The sequence below is a fragment of the Hydra viridissima genome, unplaced genomic scaffold (genome assembly GCF_058129835.1).
Source record: "Hydra viridissima isolate aposymbiotic clone 2 unplaced genomic scaffold, HvirCarnegie_v1 scaffold_8, whole genome shotgun sequence".
NCBI classification, from domain to species: Eukaryota; Metazoa; Cnidaria; class Hydrozoa; order Anthoathecata; family Hydridae; genus Hydra; species Hydra viridissima.
The window spans coordinates 13,207,874-13,230,198 of NW_028324307.1; the positions used below are offsets into that span (position 1 = coordinate 13,207,874).

The 22,325-nt window shown below is 29.3% G+C and overlaps 3 protein-coding genes across 5 annotated transcripts in view; all 3 read left to right on the forward strand.

Annotated features, from left to right (window-relative positions):
- Nucleotides 1–22,325, forward strand: part of LOC145186423 (uncharacterized) — a 260,292-nt gene that overhangs the window by 208,112 nt on the left and 29,855 nt on the right. Inside the window, 1 exon segment of the mRNA XM_090094650.1 lies at nt 17,351–17,689. Within this exon segment, the coding sequence (XP_089950776.1) occupies nt 17,351–17,689 (339 nt within the window).
- LOC149885203 (uncharacterized) lies at nt 9,461–17,678 on the forward strand. Of its 2 annotated transcripts, XM_090095202.1 has the most exons (4): nt 9,461–9,579; nt 9,772–9,809; nt 13,420–13,500; nt 15,659–17,678. In XM_090095202.1, the coding sequence occupies exons 3-4, from the start codon at nt 13,455–13,457 to the stop codon at nt 17,326–17,328; spliced, it is 1,716 nt and encodes a 571-aa protein (XP_089951328.1). In that variant the 5' UTR covers nt 9,461–9,579; nt 9,772–9,809; nt 13,420–13,454; the 3' UTR covers nt 17,329–17,678. The 2 variants fall into 2 exon arrangements, with proteins under 2 accessions (XP_089951328.1, XP_089951329.1); XM_090095203.1 differs by lacking the exons at nt 9,461–9,579; nt 9,772–9,809 and having other exon boundaries at nt 13,317–13,500.
- Nucleotides 18,912–21,579, forward strand: LOC149885204 (uncharacterized). 2 transcript variants are annotated; one of them, XM_090095186.1, is made up of 3 exons: nt 18,912–19,045; nt 19,401–20,855; nt 20,925–21,579. In XM_090095186.1, exons 2-3 carry the CDS (start codon nt 19,406–19,408, stop codon nt 21,452–21,454), a joined length of 1,980 nt encoding a protein of 659 aa, XP_089951312.1. In that variant the 5' UTR covers nt 18,912–19,045; nt 19,401–19,405; the 3' UTR covers nt 21,455–21,579. The 2 variants fall into 2 exon arrangements, with proteins under 2 accessions (XP_089951312.1, XP_089951313.1); XM_090095187.1 differs by lacking the exon at nt 18,912–19,045 and having other exon boundaries at nt 19,263–20,855.

The following is a 22,325-nucleotide window of genomic DNA, read 5'->3' on the forward strand; positions in this document are numbered from 1 at the left end:
CCCACCGGATCTTGGCGGCGGTTTTCCTCTGGGGCCCATATGGGTATGCCCGCTGGGTAACCCGTATAGTTCCCACAAAGTTTGCCAATTGCAAATCTTGCAAATCTATGTTTATAATTTACAGATAAAATAAAACTGTATATGATTTGACTGTTTGTTTCAAACAAAATAACAATTAAAATTACAATGTCAAAATTGAGAGAATTTTAAACCATTCTTTAATCGCGTATCATCTGATTTCACGGTTGTTTCGCGAATTGGAAGCTTTTCCATCGTTTTATTCTCGTTTCGAAGCTTTTTCCTGTTTCAATATAAGCTGTAAAAAATAAAATTTAACTGTTAGTCTGAAATTTTATAGGTAACACACCTGGTTGTATTCCTTTAATATATTATAAAACTCTCTACTCAACACTCTTCAGATAAAAAATTGTTGTGATAGTAAATGTATAACATTCCTTTAGTTACTGATAAATAAATTATAATTTCATATTGATATTGTATATATTTTTAAATAAATAAATAAATATATATATATTTATATATAAATATATATATATTTTTATATATAGTGTATATATATAGTGTATAATTATATATATAATATGTATATGTTTATATATAGTGTATATATATAGTGTGTATATATATATATATATATATATATATATATATATATATATATATATATATATATATATATATATATATATATATATATATATATATCAGGGTGTTAACTAGCCTGATGGCACCGCGTATAACGCGGAATTCCGAATTTTTCAAAATTTCCCAAAAGTACATAAAATCATTTAAAAAAAACGACCTTTAGTTAACAGACTTAGATTTTAAGTGTTACGCAAGAAACGTAGAAATACTTAGTAAACGAAGAAAATAATTTAGTTGATCGAAAACAATTACTTTCTTTACAAAAGAAAAAGCGTAGCTAATCATTCAATTCAAAGCCATTTAAAAAGCGTAGCAATTTATTCAAAAATAAAGAAAATGCGTTATTTTTTAATTGACGTCAGTTGTTCTTTAGATTTTTCATTTCGCTTGTTTTTTTATTTGTATTTTTTTATTTTAGACTTTTTATTTTCACTAAAAAATTTTTAAAAGAATTAGAAAGAATTTTGTATTTACAGCCATATACGGTTATTGTAAATAATCGTTTAAACTAAAAAACTTTTGCAATGAACGACCTTTTTTTTTTTTTTTTTTTTTTTTTTTTTACTCGTCAGCCGAAAGAAAATTCCCAATATCATGATAGCGCTGTATAAATTTTATTCAGCAATATTTGCTGCTGTATGCCTCTCAGGAAATGGAACTACTCTAAGTACAACAGTTTTCTGATTAAATGTATTGTCTAAACAGTGACCTGTCAGGCTCATGAAGCTTTCATTTGAGCTACTGGACCATATATCAGTAGTAAAGCTTATAAATTCAGCAACTGAGTAAACATGGACAGCCATTTTTAACATAAAGTATAAAATAATTTCATCAACTGAGTAATCATGGACAGCCATTTTTAATATAAAGTATACACTAATTTTTATTATTTTACATACCCTAATGAAACAATGCAACTTTTTTAACGTCTAATTTCATTCCCTAACGAACGCTTCTTTGACCATATTGCGCATGCCTAACGCATGCGCAGAACTATTTGTTAACTTTTTTAACGACTAACTTTTTTAACGCAACAACGGCAACGATTTACAAAACGTTTCTGATTTTATGCAAAAATTGCGTTTTTGCTTGATGTTTTAATCGAGTTTTTCGAATCGAATAAAGATGTAGACTTGTTAGAAGAAATAATTACCACCCTAAAGCACTATATTATATAATTATTCTTTGATTATTTGAACAATATTTAAACAGATTTTGCAGCGCAATTTGGCAGGGGTTTGATGCTAAAGTATTTTTCAAACACTGTGCCAAATTAAAAAAACACCACACCATTTAATAAACACCATACCGGATGAAACTGAAACGCCGCACCAGTTGAAAAACACCACTAAAAAAACCGCTGAAAACGGAATAAAATCAAAATCTTTAAACTGTTATAAGACTTGAAAAATGGAAAAAAAAGTTTTAAATATGTCTTTTATAAAAAAAAAGTCAGTCAATTTTGGGAAGATTTTGATGTTAAAATTGATTAAAAGTCAGAAATATTTTATTATTGCATATTATACAGTTGCTGGGTTTGTAATAGGAACTTCGGATTGCGTAAAAATTCTTTACAAAGTAATTATTTGTTAATACTTCGGCTTATAAAATAACAAATATTCGATAAGGTGGTTTTGTCCGTTGTAAATTTTAACATCTGGTGCTGACCATCAATATCTGATGGGTTAAAACTTTTTATTAACCTCCTCATTTTGAGAAAGTGAGAAATTTTTCTTTTATATTTTTTTTACAAAACTACATAACAGATTTTTTCCATTTTTCTTAGCTGTTACGTCGCCTATAATTATTTTTCAAGCAGACCATAAATCACACTCGTTAGTTCGGTCAACCAAATCAATGAATACTTTTTAAACTTTATCATTCGGCGATGGTAGAATACCAAACTTATTATCTTTTACATTACTTTCTTAAAGAACAGTTTGTATTTCTCTACTAATTTCTTTTCTCTATTATAGCAAGTGTCGTTTGTTCGTCTTTAAAGAAGTCTTTGTCTGTTTTATATTTCCCTTTTTTCGCATTACCCCTTTTTAAATATCGGTTTTGGAGGGTTCTGCGATTTCTTTAATTTCTGTTGGAGCAGCAGAGGAATTGATGAGGAATACTGCAATTAAATTCAAGCAAAAGAATTTTCAAAAAATAAAATCTATGGCCGTTTGAAAATTAGTCGAAAGCTATGATACACTAACAGTGTTGGTGATCATAGCCATCATTTAAATAGTTAAACCATAAGAACTAGATATCTAATCATATCAAAGTATGATGGTGATGGTATCAACATCTCTGCATCAGATCCTTATTCAGGCTTTGAAATTAAAAATAGAGAATTTGAAGGGCATGTCTAAAAGCGATGTGTTGGAGTTTTAATGATGTGACGGAGTTTTAATGATGTGACGGATATTTAAAGAAAAGGAAAGGAGAGTTTTAAGGAAAGTTTTTAAGAAGAACTTTAAAGAGAGAGAATTTTTGTGGTTTAAAAATATTGAGATTAACAAGAAGTTTTATGAGTGAATAAAAAAAGAAAAAGAAGTAAGGATATAAACTGAAGTCAGAAAAAATATTAATCAAAGTAGTATAACCAGCAATTATATTTTTGAGTTATATTGTATAATGTAATGTAATGAGGACGGCAAACAAAAACTTAACTTTTACACATAACACAAGACCCATACTTCCCTAAATCCTAAACCTTACTACAGCTACAACAGACAAATAGTTAAACCATCCAACTAACTAACAAACATCAAAGCATTAAATCATTTATATGTTAATAAAATTTTCTTGGTACATAGATGTCTAGATGCTTGCACATCTGCTATACAGTGATTTTTGCATTATCAATTCAGGTGTTCCATCGTGGTAAGATGCGTTCATTGACAATAAAAAGAACTCATTTTGAATTAGTAAATGAACAACACGCAGTAGCACATCCCACCTCTAATATGCAGACTACCAAAATAAAAATGTGTAATCTTCTGAATTAAATGAAAAACATTTACATTAGAGTGCCAAAGTAACCGGACAAGCGCATAACTTGAGATAACTTTGGAATGAAAAGTCTAATTTCATTCAAATTTTCGCTGGAATCTCAAAAAAATGATAACAATTCTAAAAACAAATGAATTTTTACTAAATCTAAGCAATCTAATCTTAAAAGTTCTTTTTATTGAAATATGCGCGTGCAAAAGTATCCGGGCAGAACTAAAGCAATAAAATTCCAATACTTTCGTTGGCTTTTATTTATTGTTTAAAAACGGTAAATAAAGCATAAAGTATTTTTAAATAAGAAGAAGATTGTTTTGAATAAATTTTTAAAATGACAAAGCGAAAATAAACAAGTTTAGCTGTTAAAGAAGCGGTATTGCATGCAATTGAACAAGAAAGAACCACAAGACACATAGCAGATCAGTTTGATTTAGGAAAAGCAACAGTAGCGGATATATATGAAAAATATAAGGAAAGAAGTAAAAATAGAATCTCTCTAAAGTCAGGAAGGCCTCGAATTACATCTGAAAGCACTTTTGCACGCTACTTCTCAAGGGGTGGTGAGAAGTTCACCAGAGTAGATGAGATTGTTTAATATTTTAGAACGTGACGCAACATTCATCAAAGGTTATCAACTTACTGACAATTTACCTGTCTTTGGATCTAAAACTGCCCCAACAACTACCTCAAGTACGTTGTCAAGACCTAAAACTCCAGCTGACAGCCTTCATCCATCATTTTGACAGTGACTATTGTAAAAACAGCTTATTTAAGCTATTTCTTATAGCAAGTTATAAAGTTGTATTTAGATTATGACTGACTTTGTTTTGATTTACAAGATTGCTTTTCTATATATCATTTGTCCGATTTTTGGCCGATAAAATACTTTCTTTTCGTTGAAAACAATCGCTAAATGATTTCCTTTCCTTTCAAATGCATCAGAGATAACGCCAACGGTTTTGATTTTCTTTGATTAAAATAAAGTTCATGCTACCAAAGTAAACAAGTTGATTAAGGTTTATTCAAACTTTTTATTGACGATTTCAATCAAAACCATACATGCCCATTTTTAATTGTTGCATTAACTTTGGCGAGTTGTATTTTAAACACAAAAATATGAAGAGCTCTTTTGAAACTACACAGCAGCGCCAATGAAGTTTAACAGTGTAATCCTGAGTTATGCTATGAGGTTCTACTTTTACCTTTTTTTACTGCAACTACAGCCGTATTCACCATATTTTACGGGAAAAAAATTTAGAGTGAAAATATTTTTATTTTATTGCCGTAATTATGGTCCCGTACCGCAAGGCTACCGTAATATTTAACCGTATAATTACCGTGAATTACGGGCGTAATTTATAGTAATAGACAATACTACAATCAATCACAGCAGTGATTCACAGGATAACGGCACAAAATGTAAATTAAAAGTGAACAAGTCTTTCTGACAACTTCTCCGGAACACTCCTCAATAAAGAAAAAACTGTCTCTGCGCAATAGGAGTCACAGACTTTGTCAAAAGCAGGGTGGTTATTAAGAATCAACAGAGCAAGAAATGAGACTCTTCAAAAAATTGAACTAACTTGTTTTTACTTGATTTTGATGTGAGTCAAACGGAAAACTTGAATGAGATAAATCTGTGTTCGGGTTTTTTGGTTTATGTGAACGAAGCCCGCATTGTTGGTAAATAACGGTACTGTTCGTTATTTATATCGTTTGTAATGAGCGGTGGAACAGTAACTTTAATCTATGAAATCAATAGAAACAATGATGCAAATTTTCTGACTCATCTTCAGTTTTCAATAATCAATTTGAAATCTTGTTAATGCTTTTGTAAAAATAATGTGTAAAAAAAAACAGGATTAAGTAATTGCAATCGATTGCTTTCGATCGCAAATCATTTTTTTCAACAAGTGTTTAATTGCCGTTATCAATAAATACGAATTCTCTCAATACTAATTTTTTATTTTATCTAAGAAATTTTCGCTAGATTATTGATACTAGCATCTTTAGCTTTAATTACAAATTATTAATCATTAACAAAAATTATTAAAAAATAATAATTTGTAATTAAAGCTAAAGATGCTAGTATCAATAATCTAGCGAAAATTTCTTGGATAAAATAAAAAATTAGTATTGAGAGAATTCATATTTATTAATGTTCATATATTAAATTTATTCAACTCTCATACAAGATGTCGTCATTTAAAATACATACATACATATATATATATAACACTTATTAGTAAAAAGGGCTTGCATCTCAAGTTCTGATATCTTTATTTACATATCCCATTGTTGAGACTAAACAAGGACAGAAATTAGTTGAGATTGTGAGAGATCTTCATACATTTTAGCAATTTTTGTACATCAAAGAACTTGTTCTTAAATTAACCTAGTTAGGGAATGGTTATCTTACTGGATTATATTAACAGAACATAAATACTTTTTAAATAGTATGATTTGTTTGCATTTGTAAATTTAGAGCTGTCGAAAACTTCTTTTCGGCATTATACACGATTTAAGTTGTGAACAACAAAAATGATGGCATGTGATTTAACATGTAGCATTTTATGTTTTGATGCTCTGACTTCGCATGTTCCCTTTCATCTTTACAAAGAGATCTTTAAACGAAATTTGTCAACGAAAGTTTTTCAAATTTCAATTTTTAAAAAACGGCTTCATGTTATCAACATCACGAAAGTTGCAACTCATGCATCTCCCCAGAAATATTATGGATTGTTGGTCCTAATTACTGTTTTCCTTATGAATTAGTTATTTTGAAGAAATTTAAATAAATAAAAAACGAAAGTTGTATTTGCTATATGATTTTTAAACAATTTTGAGATGAACATTTTAAAAGCAATTAGCGCGGTGTTTCGAAATCTTTAGGATAATGCGTATCGAAACCATTTCTTAAGCAAATATCTTAGTCAATTTAATTCCATGAAACGATTTTTATGAAACAGCAACGCATTTAGATTTGACATTTGTTTAAAAGATAACTTTTATTCAAAGCAACGGCAATGAAGCACTTGTTGAAAAAAATGACTTGCGATCGAAAGCAATCGATTGCAATTACTTAATCCTGTTTTTTTTTACACATTATTTTTACAAAAGCATTAACAAGATTTCAAATTGATTATTGAAAACTGAAGATGAGTCAGAAAATTTGCATCATTGTTTCTATTGATTTCATAGATTAAAGTTACTGTTCCACCGCTCATTACAAACGATATAAATAACGAACAGTACCGTTATTTACCAACAATGCGGGCTTCGTTCACATTAACCAAAACACCCGAACACAGATTTATCTCATTTAAGTATTCCGTTTTACTTTTCCCTCCTTTTACTTAGCCAACTTTTTAAAATTGATGAGGAAAATATTTATAATTTTATAATTTTGAAAAGATATGAAAACTAAGGGTATTCTCTTTCCGAAATTTTGTGTGTAGAAAATTTTTTGCAACGAACGCAAATATTGCGCATCAATTGGTTACCTTTAAATATGGAAAAAAACAAACACTTTTTTAAGCGATGACATTTTTTGTAAATGAGAATAACAAAAAACCTCTGTTAACAAATATTATATTTCTAAAAAAGGAACACAAATTTAAGATGAAAGATAACAAATTATTCTTAAAAACTTTTCTTTTTTGTCATTTGCGCAGTGTTATTTTGTTTTGAAAATGGATACTGCTTTCTTTTCAAAACTAGGTGTATTTGTGGACTGGAGAAAAAGTCCTAGAATTTGGGTGAATCATAGGCTAAAGCATTTCAGCACAAAAAAGTTGTTAAATTGTTGATTAAGTGCATTCTCCGTTGTTAACATACTCTGGATAAGTTATTGCATGTACAGGTGAGATTTCATTCTTTATATTAACTGTACCTTTTGATCAAAGCCGAAATCTTAAGAAGATTAGATTTTGCCTCTCGGTCAAAATCTTGAGATTATCAAAAGAGATTTTCTACAATTGTTCGTATCGTAAAGTTCCTAATCAAAATAGAGGGATTTCCACTGGTTTCTAATGACGTAATAACTAAAAACTTTTAAAAGCTTAACTTTGCAAAATTAAAAAAGAGTTCAATTCCACTGTTCTGCAAAACACCTCAAGCATCGACAAACTGAAAATCTTTTGATGAAAAAAAGAGAAAATAAACTTTATTAAGCATGGTAAACTGCGTCTGTAAAATATTTGCAAGATTCTTCAACAAAGTTTAAAACAAAAAAGTGTCGTCACTTTTTCACGGCACCAAACAAATAGATGCATACAGGGATACATATAGCAGATGATTCTTATTACAAAACCGACACGAATCATTTGCTTTCTAAACTTGAAATTAGTGATGAGACTTTTTATGTCCACAAATTTTTGAATAAATAAAAAAAATTAGAGAAGTCTCCTCAATCGATGCTTTCTGCTATATAATTTTATATCCAGGTAGAGATTCTTTGTGGGAAAATCCACCAATAATATTATAAGATCGTTCATGAAAAACCTCAATACCAATTTTTTTTCAATCAGTTGTTGTACCTCTTGTCTTCTTTTAAACTAATCTTTGCATTTTCCATTTATGAAAGTTCAAATTTTTAAAATAAGTTAGGGACCGGCTGTCTAAAAGTATTACGTAAATATTACGTAAATATAATTTAAAAAGAATAATTTATAGTTTGCATTTTTAAGTTTAAGGCTAACTATATTTAAAAACTTGCACAAATGTTCAAGTTTTCGATTTCAAAACAGAGCGCAACTCATTAATCTCACCAAAATTACTGGCTCTAAAAATTAAAATTGAGAATTCAATTGAAGAAAAAAAGGATTTTTCTATCAAATTAAAGGATATATATTTCATACTTTCATTTTAAAATATTTTTGAATTTCATATTAGAAACAATCATTATCTGAGTATAAATTCTTCGGATAATCTGTATCAAGTTTATGATACAGTTCATACATTTCGCAGATTATTCTTCTAATTCTGGAATATTATTTTATCTCTGTGAAAAAAATGTTTCTGAGAAAATGACTCATTGGTGTTACATATTATTCAAAAGCCTCAGAAAAAATAGAAAATGTCAGTCAACAATATATGCTAAATATTTTTATACGCTAAGTTTAATTTTGAGACACTTATAATATCGTCGATTCCCTGGAGATCTATTTAAAAAAAGTAAGAATTATTAATTTCTTATCGAAGCAAGCTGAGACATACAACTTTTGACAGAATGTTGTTCTAATCGCACATTAAACTTCTGATTCAATTAAAACTTAAAAATTCAATAAAAATTTAAAAAGACTTTCAAAAAAATTATCTACTAGTAATTGCAATCAAAAATGAGTTATAAAAGCATCAGGACTTCGATTTTATTTCCTTAAAAGTTGAAAGTCAATTTTACAGTACGTAACAAAAATTATGAATAACCAACAAGTAGGGCATTAAAAATAATTAAAAATCTCATCTCATTAAGTATAATCTTTTCGCTGGCTCAATAGCAAATAATATGATATGAATTTAATCTTTTGAAGAATCTATTCTCTTGTCCTCTTGATAGTTAATACTCATTCCACGTAAGATTAACTCTGCTACACTAAGTGTCCTAAGATTTTCTGGAAATATTGCTGATGAGCTGTGAAAAGATTTTAAATTTGTTTTTTTTTTGTGACAATTAAAAAAAGAAAAAGGTAAGAAAAAATTTACTGTAATCGAAAGTTTGCATTAATTATTGTAATTAATATAAATAATTAATATAAATTAATATAAACGCAGGAAATAATTCTTTATATGACTCAAGTAAGGGTTCGAAAACATGTATGAGGATTGCGACCAACAAGATTGAACGATAATGACCTAGAAGAAACAATGAACATAAACAACTTTTACAATAAAACAAATTTAACAAAAAAGGTTATATATGAAAAATATTTACTATTTTGAACTTATTTCATAGACTTTGATTATTATTACATACATACACATACATACACACACATACATACATACATACATACATACATACATACATACATACATACATACATACATACATACATACATACATACATATATACATAAAAGAACTTTTATGGTATTATTTAGGTCTCACTGAAAAAAGAGTATACTGGTATCAAAAAAATGTAAGTTCAATTTTTCGATATAGATTTAGAAATCTATATATGTATTTTAAGAGTTGATTATAAGACCCATAAAAACCTCGACCCAAAAAAACCTTGACCCATTAAAAGTCTTGAAAAAACAACGTAAAGAATAGTTCTCTTTAATAAAATATTTAGGGGGGATTTTTTTTTTATTTTTAGAAACAAAATTTCAACCTGTAACCAATATTTTTAATTTCATACCAAATGAAAGATTTAAAAATGAAATAAAAAGATCGAACATAACATTTCTAAGATTTTTTTTTTAAATAAGTGCTCATTTGGAAATCAATTTAGAGTTGTCGACGCTTATATTTCGAAAAGTCTTAAAATGTCAGTATTTGTCGTAGTTCGATTTTCAAAGTTCATTTCGAAGTTTACAAATGTTATTTACTTCAAACGAATAGTTAATGATAATAATGGAGGAATCACGCACTCTCTTAAATTTTATACACCCTTTAATATAAAAAGTAAACAACTTTGCGATTCTAAATAAATAAATAATAAAGTAAATAAAAAATAAATAAATAAATAAACAAACAAAAAAACAAAAAAATAAGTAAATAAATGATAAAATAAATAAATAAAAATAAATTGATTAATAAATAAGATAAGTTTTACGATGGTTTGTTATAAAAACGAGTTTTTGTTGTAAAAATCGACTAACTTTTTAGTCTTACTAAAATTAGTCGGCTAACTTTTTAGTCTAACTAAAATTAGTTAACTAAAACAAGATTTAGCGTTAAAAAATAAACTGAATAACCTATAGCATGAAATTATATGAACATGATATGAATTATGACAAATAAATCAATTTAAAGACATTCATCAAAATTTATTGCTTTAAAAAAATTTAAAATACTTGATATAATTTGTAACAATTAGGTAATGAAAATGTTTTGTTTGTACCTAGTATTGCCCCAAATTTTCTTTTATTGAATCAAATAAAAGTTAGTTTGTTAGCAGAACAACTCCGTCAAAAACAGCTGATATTTTATACCGAAAAAATGATTAGTTACTAGTATTTTGTTAATAATTTTTAAAGGAAAAACAAAATTGAGAGTTATTCAATTACACAATAAATATTCAATTACACAATAAAGAACTTATAAAAAAAAATCAATTGCCTAACTGTTTATTGCCTTATTTTTGTCACTGTAAATATCTGCGCTTTTTTGAGTTTAGAACGAAAAAAATTCGTATTATTACCTTAAAAAATCATTGCAGGTATTACATAAAGGAAATCACATAACACAAGTTTCAAAAACATGGCACCACCTTTTTTTTATAAATTGATTTTACATGTGTTTTATAATTTGTGATTCGCTTTAATTAGAAATTGAAAAAATCCAGATCTGAACCGCTTTTCATTGAAATTTAAAACAAGTACTTAATAACAACGGGTGGTCTAATTAGATAAGTTTTATTGCAAAATTCCAAGTGTCTATGTCGCAAATCATTCTCCGAAAATCTGAGAAGCTCTGAAAATCGAAGCTTGAAACAGATGCCCTGCAGATATAAATTGCTACTTAGAGCAATTTGTAATTAAAAATATGGCGCTCATACCACTTCACAACTAACACATAACAAGATTTTAAAAAAATATTTTTTGGGTAACAGTAACAATATATTTTTCACAAATTAAAAATTTAGTCCACTAATTTTAGTTACACTAAAATGTCAGTCGACTAAACTTTTTTACAGCTTTCTTACTTAAGTTAATTACAACTTTTAGTTTTGGTCACAACACTAATAAAAATCAGTTTATACATTTAAAATTTTTAGGGTTTCACTGTAAAAAACTATTAAAACTGCTAGATCTGTAATCACCTCCTCGCCGGGTGCATGGAAAAGGTTAGAAGAAGATGGAACTTGAGCCCAGCCTTAAGCACCATTAACATGAGGTCTGAGGACGTCTAAACCATGCCTAAAACCATTTCCTGGGAAAAAATAGACCTGTGTCCAAAAATTGATGAGGATCGGATTAAAACTTTGAATTTGTGTAAAGAACACACCCATATAATCATATACAAATTTTGGGCAATATATTTTAGATTAACACCAATTTACTATTAATTAGGTTACAACTATCAAAATTTTAAATACCGAAACAACTATCAAAATTTTAAATAACGTCATTAAGTGTTTTTGCAAGTTTCGTCACGGCATTACATCGTGAGATATCGAAAATTCGAAAAGGGATTAAAAAAGAAGGACAGCTGTCATCACAAGTTCCATCAATGAATCTGCAACATCTCATGAGTGGTTTGAGTTACAAAATGTAACTCAATGTGAGTGGCAATGTAACTTACATTGCCACTCTTTTTCTTTATTTATCAGCATGCAATCTAGTTTGGAAAAAAATCCATCCATTTAAAATAATACCTACTAATACATGCCAGTGCTATTCTTTATATGTAAAACGAGAAGGTAATCTAAAATTGAAAGAGCAAAGATTATCCAAAAAGTAATAAAAAGGAGATGTTATTAAAAGGAGACCCAAGATTATAAAATATATATCAAAGAAAACATTAAACTGGCGTTTTTTGAAAGAAATAAAAAAACGACCATGAAAAAACCTGACCTTAAATCATGATTGAATCTCACTAAAGGTAAGCTTACCAATAATGCTTTTTTCTAATGTATTTGTCCTATAAGACCATATATATATATATATATATATATATATATATATATATATATATATATATATATATATATATATATATATATATATATATATATATATATATATGTATACGTACATACATACATACATACATACATACATACATACATACATACATACATACATACATACATACATACATACATACATACATACATACATACATACATACATACATACATACATACATACATACATACATACATACACAGATAATTAGACAGATATATATAGATAGATAAACAGATAGGTTGGTAGGAAGGTAGGTAGGTAGAAAATTTGCTCTGGCTGCATGATTTTTTGCTCTAGCTTCTAAAGTTAAATAGTGGTAGATGTTTAATGTGTTTATATCATGGCCATGATAAACTATATTTAATTATTACTAGTGATGGTAATAATTAAATATAGTTCATTATTACCATCACTAGTAATAATTAAATATAGTTTATCATGGCCATGATATAAACATGATCATTTTTTAGATCATCATTTTTCTAAAACTCAGAGAAACATTTAAAATACTGAAGTACTTATTCTAATAAACAAGATTTGAAAAACAAACAAAGCAGATAAAAGTAAATACATACCATATATGTTTGATCTTTTGGTATATATAAAGAAACAGTTTATAATGGCATATATTTGTATTGGATGAAAAATGCAATGCAGTGATTATAAAAAATAGTTGTATTCAATTATCATAGCTTGTTATTCTTTTACTGAGTTTTTACTGAAGCTTTCAACTGATGACTGATAAATTTAATGTTTCTAAAAAATGCAATATTTGTATTATGCCTAAATTAACTGTGAAACTTTTGTAGCACTTGTGTTTTGTCTAATAAAGCAGTTTGAAAAATTTTTTTTTTTTACAAGAGCATGAAAATTTGAAACTTTATTTTATAGCAAAACATCCGCTGTGGCTGAACATCTAGTGCAGTATGGCAGTTATTGCATTCATCTGCTTTCTTGCTATAATCATAACAGGTTCTCGATTCTTTTTCCCACTTTTTGATAAAGTAAAAAACAATTTGTATAGTATTTATTGCTAGGAATTTTTTTTTTTTATACTTTTATTATAGAATACCAGCGATGAAATTTTTTCCTTAAATCTGTGACAAAAGTTCACTTACAAAAAGATTTCCATGTTCAGATGTTGCAGCTTTATGTTTCATTTCTTCATAAAACACAATGTTGATTGAGGTCTCTGTAAGGTGTTAGTATTGCTGCTTAATGAGAGAATGTGTTAAACCAACCAAACAGCTAATGATATTCTCATAGAAGGAGGTTTTTAAATTCCTTTGTTAAAAAATGAGCATAAAAAGAACTACTGCTCATATATTCATTTCAAAAAAGCACTTCTGCAACATCAAAACTATATCAAATTAATTAACAAGTACTAGTAAAACTAGTAAATGGAAATTAGCATGTATTATTTTGTTGTTTGCAAATTACATTAATCATTTCCAGTAGTTTAGTGGGCTGATTTGTCGAAATAAACCCAGCATGTATTATTTTGAACATAATACAAATGATGGAACCTTTATTGAAGTTATAAACTTTAAAAGTCTGCACCAAAAAATCTAAACTTAAACCTGTTTAAATATATCTCCTCCAATTTTAAACATAGAATGCTATTAGAAATATAGAGAGGATTTCAACTAGTTTAAACTTTAATTGAGGAAAGAAAACCTTGATAAATAGGTCTAAAAGTAATAAAATACTAAGAAGAGGTAGAATTGGAGTTGCATTGTATAGAAACTATTGCAAGAAGACTTTAGACCATGCAAACAGAGGTTTACAAGAGTAGGCCTTTAAAGAGTTTGGGACCATAAAATCTTGCTCATAGAAAGCACTCATGGTAACTATTCCACTCTAATAATAAAACACTATTTTATAGTGAGCCATTATTAAATCATAAATGTATTTAAAAATGGCATTCTTCAAGGTTGGTTTGAGGAGAACACAATTGAAGCAGTAAAATTCTAACTTCAAACAACTTTTAAACAGATTTCAGAGATCTAGATTAAAATCATGACATGCACAGCATCTTAAATGGGCAATAGCTACTTTTTTAAGCATAAGAGTGTAACTGTGATGTGCACAATTACATATGTAAGCCCGTTAACCAATATTTTGTTTTCTAAAAGTTAGTTACCTTTATTATTAAAGTATTAACTTAATATCAACAGAAAGCTCTCAATTATGATTTTTTAACACAGTTTTTAAAAGGTTAGAATTGTAAATGAACCCCTCAAAGAAGATATTAACTCAGCTTTTCCTAACTTAGTTGACCATATAAGTTAAGGATTAAGTGATTAACTGAGATGATAAACACTTTCTCTAAGTGAACATCCAGTCCACTGCAATATATTGACAAAAAAAAATATGAAGATGAAAAGCAAAACTTATATTTTATGTGCATTAAAATGTTTTCATGAAGAATTGGAAAAAAAAGAGACAGAAAACAATAAAGTCAAATAAAAAGAATGAAACATAATTAAAAGCTTAAAAGATAATTCAATATATTATTGGTAAAAAGTCCTATATGAAAAGAAGATTTGTCCCATGTGATTTGGTAAAAAACCAATAATTTATTTTTTTTTAGTCTTCCTTACATATTTTTATAATTTTAGCCTTCTGCTAAAGAGTTATAACATAAAATTTGAAATACAAAATGTTCTATCATAGTTTGAAAATTTTGTTTTTTGCTGCAGCTGAAACAATTGCATCTGAAACTCATATTAAAAAAATTAGGGCAGCCACTAAAACTACACCTGAATCAACTTCAAATGACTTATATTTTAATAACAAGTTTCATACATAAATGAATAAAATGGCTTTTGGTAATTCAAGAAATATTTAACAACCCACAGAAATCATGCCAAAATATGGCTCCTAACAAAACTCTTACAATTTATAGCAAAGAATAAATAATAAAAAATTAATATTTATCCACAATATAACATCCATTATAAAAAATGAAATTTTATGGAGAATTGAATAAACAAGAAATTAGCACAAAATATTAAATTGTAAACAAATTAACTAAACCATACCTGAACTTCCTCACAATTGATAGCAGAGAGATAAAAAGAATATAAATTCATTAGGATAAACTCTCATACTTTTATACTTTTTGCAGAATCAACATCCGATCCAACAACTACAACGGAATCAACTACAACTGAAGCTATAACTACTTCAACTGAAAATGCTAGTACCACAACTGCAGCTGAAACTAATGCAACTGAATCTACTACAACTACAACTGAAGCCGCATCTACTACAACTAAAGCTGAAATAAATACCACTGCAGCTCCAACTACAATTATTGCAACAAAAACTACAACTGAATCAACTACAACTGAAACTGAAACTGCTAATAGTGCAAATGAGGCCGCAATTACTACTACTTATGCTATTAAAAATACAATTGAAGATACAACTAAAATTGAATATACAGCTATTACAACTGAAGCTGAAACTACAACAACTGAAGGAGATAATACTTTAACTGAAGAAGATACTACTTCAACTGAAGGAGAAACTACTTCAACTGTAGGAGATGCTACATCAACTAAAGGGGAACTACAAGGGGATACTATTTCAACTGAAGCTGCAAGTTCAGCAACCAACGCTGAAACAACAACAATTGAAACTAAATCTACTACAACTGAAGCTGTTACATTTAAAACTGAATATGCGACTACTTCATCTGAAGATGAAACTACTACAACTGAAACTGCAACTACAACAACTGAATCTGAAGCTACTACTTCTGAAGCTACAACTAATACAACTGAAGCTTTTACAAATATAACTGAAACTTTTATAACAACAAAGGAAGGTAAAACAACTACAACTGAAGCTGCAACTACTAAAACTGAAACTGTCGTTAATACAACAGAATCTGCTACTACTACAACTGAAGCTGCAACTACTACAACTAAAGATGCTAGTATTACAACTGAAGCTGCTACTACTACAACCGAAATTACAACTACTACACCTGAATCTGCAACTACTACATATGAAGTTCTAGCCACTATAACAGAATCTGCTACTACAACAAATACTGCTGCTACTACTACAACTAACACTGAAACTACTACAAATGAAGCTATAACTACTATAACTGAAGCTTTAAGTACTACAACTGAAGCTTTAACTACTACAGTTGAAACTGCTACTTCAACAACTGAAGCTGCTACTACTACAAATGAAATTACAACTACTACAACTGAAGCTGCTACAACTATAACTGAAGCTGATATTACTACAACTGAAGATTTAACTACTACAACAAAATTTGCTTCAACAACAACTGAAGCTCTTACTACTACGACTGAAGCTGCTAATACTTCAACTGAAGCCACTACAATTAAATATGAAATTCCAAATTATACACCTGAAGCTGCAACAACTATATCAGAGGTTCTAGCTGCTACAACAGAATCTCCTTTAAAAACAAATGAAGCTACAACTACTACAACTGAAGTTCTAACTACTACAACAGAATCTGTTACTATTAAAACTGAAGCTGTAACTATTACAACAGAATCTGCTACTACTACAACTGAACCTGCTACTACTACAGCTGATGCTGCAACTACAGCAACTGAAGCTTTAACTACTACCACTGAAGCTGCTACTACTGCAACTGAAGCCTCTACAATTACAATTGAAATTCCAAATACTACATCTGAAGTTGCAGTTACTACAACTGAAGCTACTACTACTACAGCAGAAACTTTAACTTCTACCATTGAAGCTGCCACTACCACAACTGAAGCCACTACAAGTACAATTTAAAGTCCAAATACTACACATGAAGATACTACAACTTTATCTGAAGTTCTAACTACAACAACAGAATCTCCTTTAAAAACAATGGAAGCTACAAATGCTACTACTGAAACTCTAACTACTACAACAGAATCTGCTACTACTACAACTGAAGCTCTAACTAGCACAACAAAATCTGCTGCTCATACAACTGAAGATCCAACTACTACAACTGATGCTGCAACTACTAATACTGAAGCTGCTATTACTACATCTGAAGTTTTAACTACTACAACAGAATCTGCTACTACTACAGCTGAAGCTATTACTACTTCAACTGAATATCCAAATACTACACCTGAAGCTGCAACTATTACATATGAACAGAGTTGTTACGGCATAATATGTCTGGCAGATCTGTCGACATATTTTTAGACATATTTTACATAGACATAAAATATGTCAGAATTATTTTTCTGTCCTCTTACTTTGACATAACTTTATGTCTGAAACATTTTCTGCCGACATAAAATATGTTCGAAATATTTTTCTGTCCACTTACTTTGACATAACTTTATGTCTGAAACATTTTCTGCCGACATAAAATATGTCAGAATTATTTTTCTGTCCTCTTACTTTGACATAACTTTATGTCTAAAACATTTTCTGCCGACATAAAATATGTCAGAGACATTTTTCTGTCCACTTACTTTGACATAATTTTATGTCAGAGACATTTTCTGCCGACATAAATTATGTCAGAAACATTTTTCTGTCCACTTACTTTGACATAATTTTATGTCAGAGACATTTTCTGCCGACATAAATTGTCAGAAACATTTTTCTGTCCACTTACTTTGACATAATTTTAGGCCTGAGACCTTTTCCGCCCGACAAATTATGTCAGAAATATTTTCTATCCACATATTTTAACATAATTTTATATCTGAGACATTTGCTGTTTCTTATTTTAGAAGAAAAAATCGTACAACTTTATTGCTCATTTTAGATTAATTTGACGAGTAAAACAAAAGTTTCGATTTCCCCTTGTTAGAATGTAAAAACTTAGTCTCAAACTTAGTTTTTATTATTGAATGTGGTTTTTATTATATGGCGTCCTGTGCCGCACTAGAAATTATGTTAAGTAGAAAGGAAAGTAGAACTTTTAAAGGGTCGAACCATTTACAGCATAAATTCTACGATCTAATCGTCTGCAACACAATAAAAATAGAAAATAATTCTTTGTCAGAATATTTATATCCGTTCCATGATAGGTCGAATAATTTATGGTCGAAGCAAACCTTATTAAAAATATAGTTTTTCACCAGCGCGGCGTTTCAGGTTAAAATAGATTAACCACAGGACGAACGACAATTTAAAGCAGCGCACAGTGGGCCAGGTGGTAGACAAAACCTCAAAAAAAAATATTCGAAATACTTCCAACTACTCAGTATATTATGTATATAAGAGCATAATAAATGGTTTAAAACATTATTTGTAGTTTGGTAGTACATCATAAATGTACAATTATCAATTACAATTGAATATATTTAGAAATTCATTTATTAATTTTTTTAATAGATATATCACCTATAACTATGACAACGAATAACCTTTAAATTATTTAACATATGCGAAATTAATTGACACATTAATAAAATTTAATTTTATAGCTTTACGAAAAATGCCACAACAAATTCCAAGGTCTTGTATTAAACTCACAGTTTCATTTTGAAATATAAAGGTAAGATTCTTATTTATAATATTAAAATATTCTATTAAAAGTGACGCATATAGTTTAGAACCTGCTGGAACCGCTTATTAATGTTAAAATAAGTTAATACAATATATGTATAGCCTGTTGGTGGTGTTTAATTCTGCTCTTAGCTGCCCCTTTAAGTTTGGTAAACATTTAAAAAAAGATATTTTCGTAAAATGCTATTCGCGACAAACCTATTTTTTTGGTTTTAGGTAATAATAGGTGCTGTGCTTATTATACTGGCCTAATTAAATGTAGCTGAAATGAAAATAATGACCATATTTATGTTATATTTTTTTATAGTGGTTGCACTAATAACGTTAAAATCATTTTTTTGTAGTTGATATGAAGATTAGTGATGTCCATAAACGTATACGGCATGACCAACTAAAGCCTGGTGATAAATCATTTTCTATGTCTGTAGAAGCTATTCTAGTCTCTATGAATTTGGGTTCTACTGGATGTGCTGCGTTTTTAAAAGTATATCAAAAGAAATGGAAGGATGCAAACCGGGGAAATAAAAAGTTTGAAAGTAAAAATAAAAATTGGTTGGCTCAGGACTTTAAATCTACATACAGTAATAATATATCTGAGTCTGATAATTCTAGTCAATCACATAATATTGGTGGAAGACCAAGTTGCTCCTTTGAAGACGCATCTGACAAAACCAAAAGAAGAAGACTCAATGATGTTATAAATAATTTTACTACTGATGAGTTGCTCCACTCAGCAAGGCTTAAATTAAGGAATGAGTTTAATTATGAGGCTGCCAAGCAAGTTGCTGAGATATCAGAACCTTCTAGTCAATTTAAAAAGTATACACCTAATGAAGGTCTGGCATTAATTATAGATGGTGGCATGTCAAAATCAACCTACCAACTTATCAGAAATGGAGCTGAAGAACGTGATTGCCATATATATCCTTCATACAACAACATAAGATTGTCTAAAGCTAACTGCTATCCAGAGAACATCTTTGTTGATGATTATTCAGCACAAATACCACTACAAGAATTACTAAAACATACAGTAAAAAGACTCTGCGAGGTGCAAGCTCCTGTGATCAGCACAATGCTGGATTGTTTGACCCGGTTGACTTTGCGTTGCAAGGCCGGGTTTGATGGGGCTAATGGGCAAAGCGTGTACAAGCAAGTGAGTAGTGAGGAAGCTGGAGATCGTAACTTAAAAAAAGAAGAATCTCTGTTCATTACTTGCTTAGCACCACTAGAACTCAGTGGGTTCTGCAATGATAAAGAAGTACTATTATGGCGTAATGACAAGCCATCATCTACTGCTTATTGTCGTCCAATAAGATTTTCTTTTCAAAAAGAAAGCAAAGCTGTTGTCCTAGAAGAAGCAAAATATTTAGAATCTGAAATAGAAAAATGTAGTATTTTTAATGTTACTTTTAGTGGAAAAGAACTGGTTGTCAAAAGTATTATAGAACTGACCATGATTGATGGCAAAATTCAAACTATTCTGTCTGATGTGACTAATTCAACTCAATGTTGCTCTGTGTGTGGTGTGTCTCCAAAAATCATGAATAACTTAGAAATGGTGCTGAAATTGGACAATGCTAGTAACTTAGAACTGAAATATGGTCTTTCTAGCCTGCATTCCTGGATTAGGTTTTTTGAAATGGTATTACATATTGGATACAAGCTGGAAACTCAAAAGTGGCAGTCTAGAGCTATTGAAGATAAGGAAAATGTTAAGCAAGTGAAGAAACGTATCCAGACAGAATTTATGAATCAAATGGGACTGGTTGTGGATTTCCCAAAAAGTGGAGGATCTGGTAAGTGAAATTACATAAATACTTGTATATGAATCATCAGGTTAACTATCACATATATGCAATTTGTAGGTACCAGTAATGATGGAAACACCGCCCGACGAGCCTTTGCAGACTATCAATTAACTGCCAAAATTTTGAAAGTAGATGAAACTCTTTTATTTTATTTTTACATCATTCTAGTCACTTTATCATCTGGATTTGAAATTGATAATGTCAAGTTTAAAGAGTTTTGTATTACTGCTCTTAAACTTTACATATCTAAGTATTCCTGGTATTACATGTCACAATCAGTACACAAAATTTTAGTTCATGGTCATGCCATCATTGCTAGACAGTACTTGCCAATTGGACTGATGTCAGAGGAGGCACAAGAGGCCCGCAACAAGGATTTTAAAAAGTTTAGGAAAGATTTCAGTAGAAAGACTTCTAGAATAGACACAAACCGCGACCTGGTTAACAGACTACTTGTATCTAGTGATCCTGTCATAACATCATTAAGAAAAGGTCATAACAAAAATAGTAAGAGTTTTAAAAAAATCCCCAGTGAAGTTTTGGCTTTGCTGAGGGAATCAGCTCCACCTTCTTCTAGTTCTTTGTAGCTAAACACAATTTCTTGTTTGATTTTTTGAAAAGAAGGTTGATTTAAAAAAAAAATTTTTACTAAGCCTATTAATTGTAATTTTGTTATTAAAAACTAAAATATTCTTGATAAAAATAAATATTATTTCATGTATAATGATTATTTATATATCGAAATGGGTTTGGGGAGCAATTGGGTAATAATTAGGTTTTGTCCACCATATCCTATATATCTGGCCCACTGTGCAGCGGTTAGAATACAATTTTAGCCGTAAGAAAATATCTGGCCAACGTTTATCTTTTAATTTAATCGAACCGTCAGAATCGTTTTTTGAAGAGTAGTGATCTTAACCGAAAATTTACTTCAAATAAAACAAATATCAATGATAATGTTTGGTTGTTAAAATTTTTTTTTTTCTCTTACACTTTTTCTAAAGAGAAAACATCCCTTTTCAGATTGTAAATGATACAACGCAAGCCATTAAAATGGCAATTAAATGCCTTAGAATCAAATATTTGTCTGCTCTCCTCAACAATCCACATGGCATTACAGGTTGCTAATATTTGGAAAATTGGCTTTTTTTTTTTATCCAGTTGTATTTTGTGGCCTTTTACCTTTATTTTGGCATTTTGACACAGAAAAATTTAAGTTCTTGAAAAAGTATTTGTTTTGGAAAAAAAGATGAAATCAATTTTTGCTCCTCAAGAATTTTTAAGGATAATAAAAAACAACTTTTGACTTCCGATCCGAAGATTAACTAGTTGATTTCATTGATGAAATTTGTTCAAAATAAAGTGACAGAATCGTTTTGAAACAGCCGCGATATGAAAAAGGGCATTATGGCATTTTACATTCACGATTTTGGAATTTCACATGTAAAAAATGTTGGC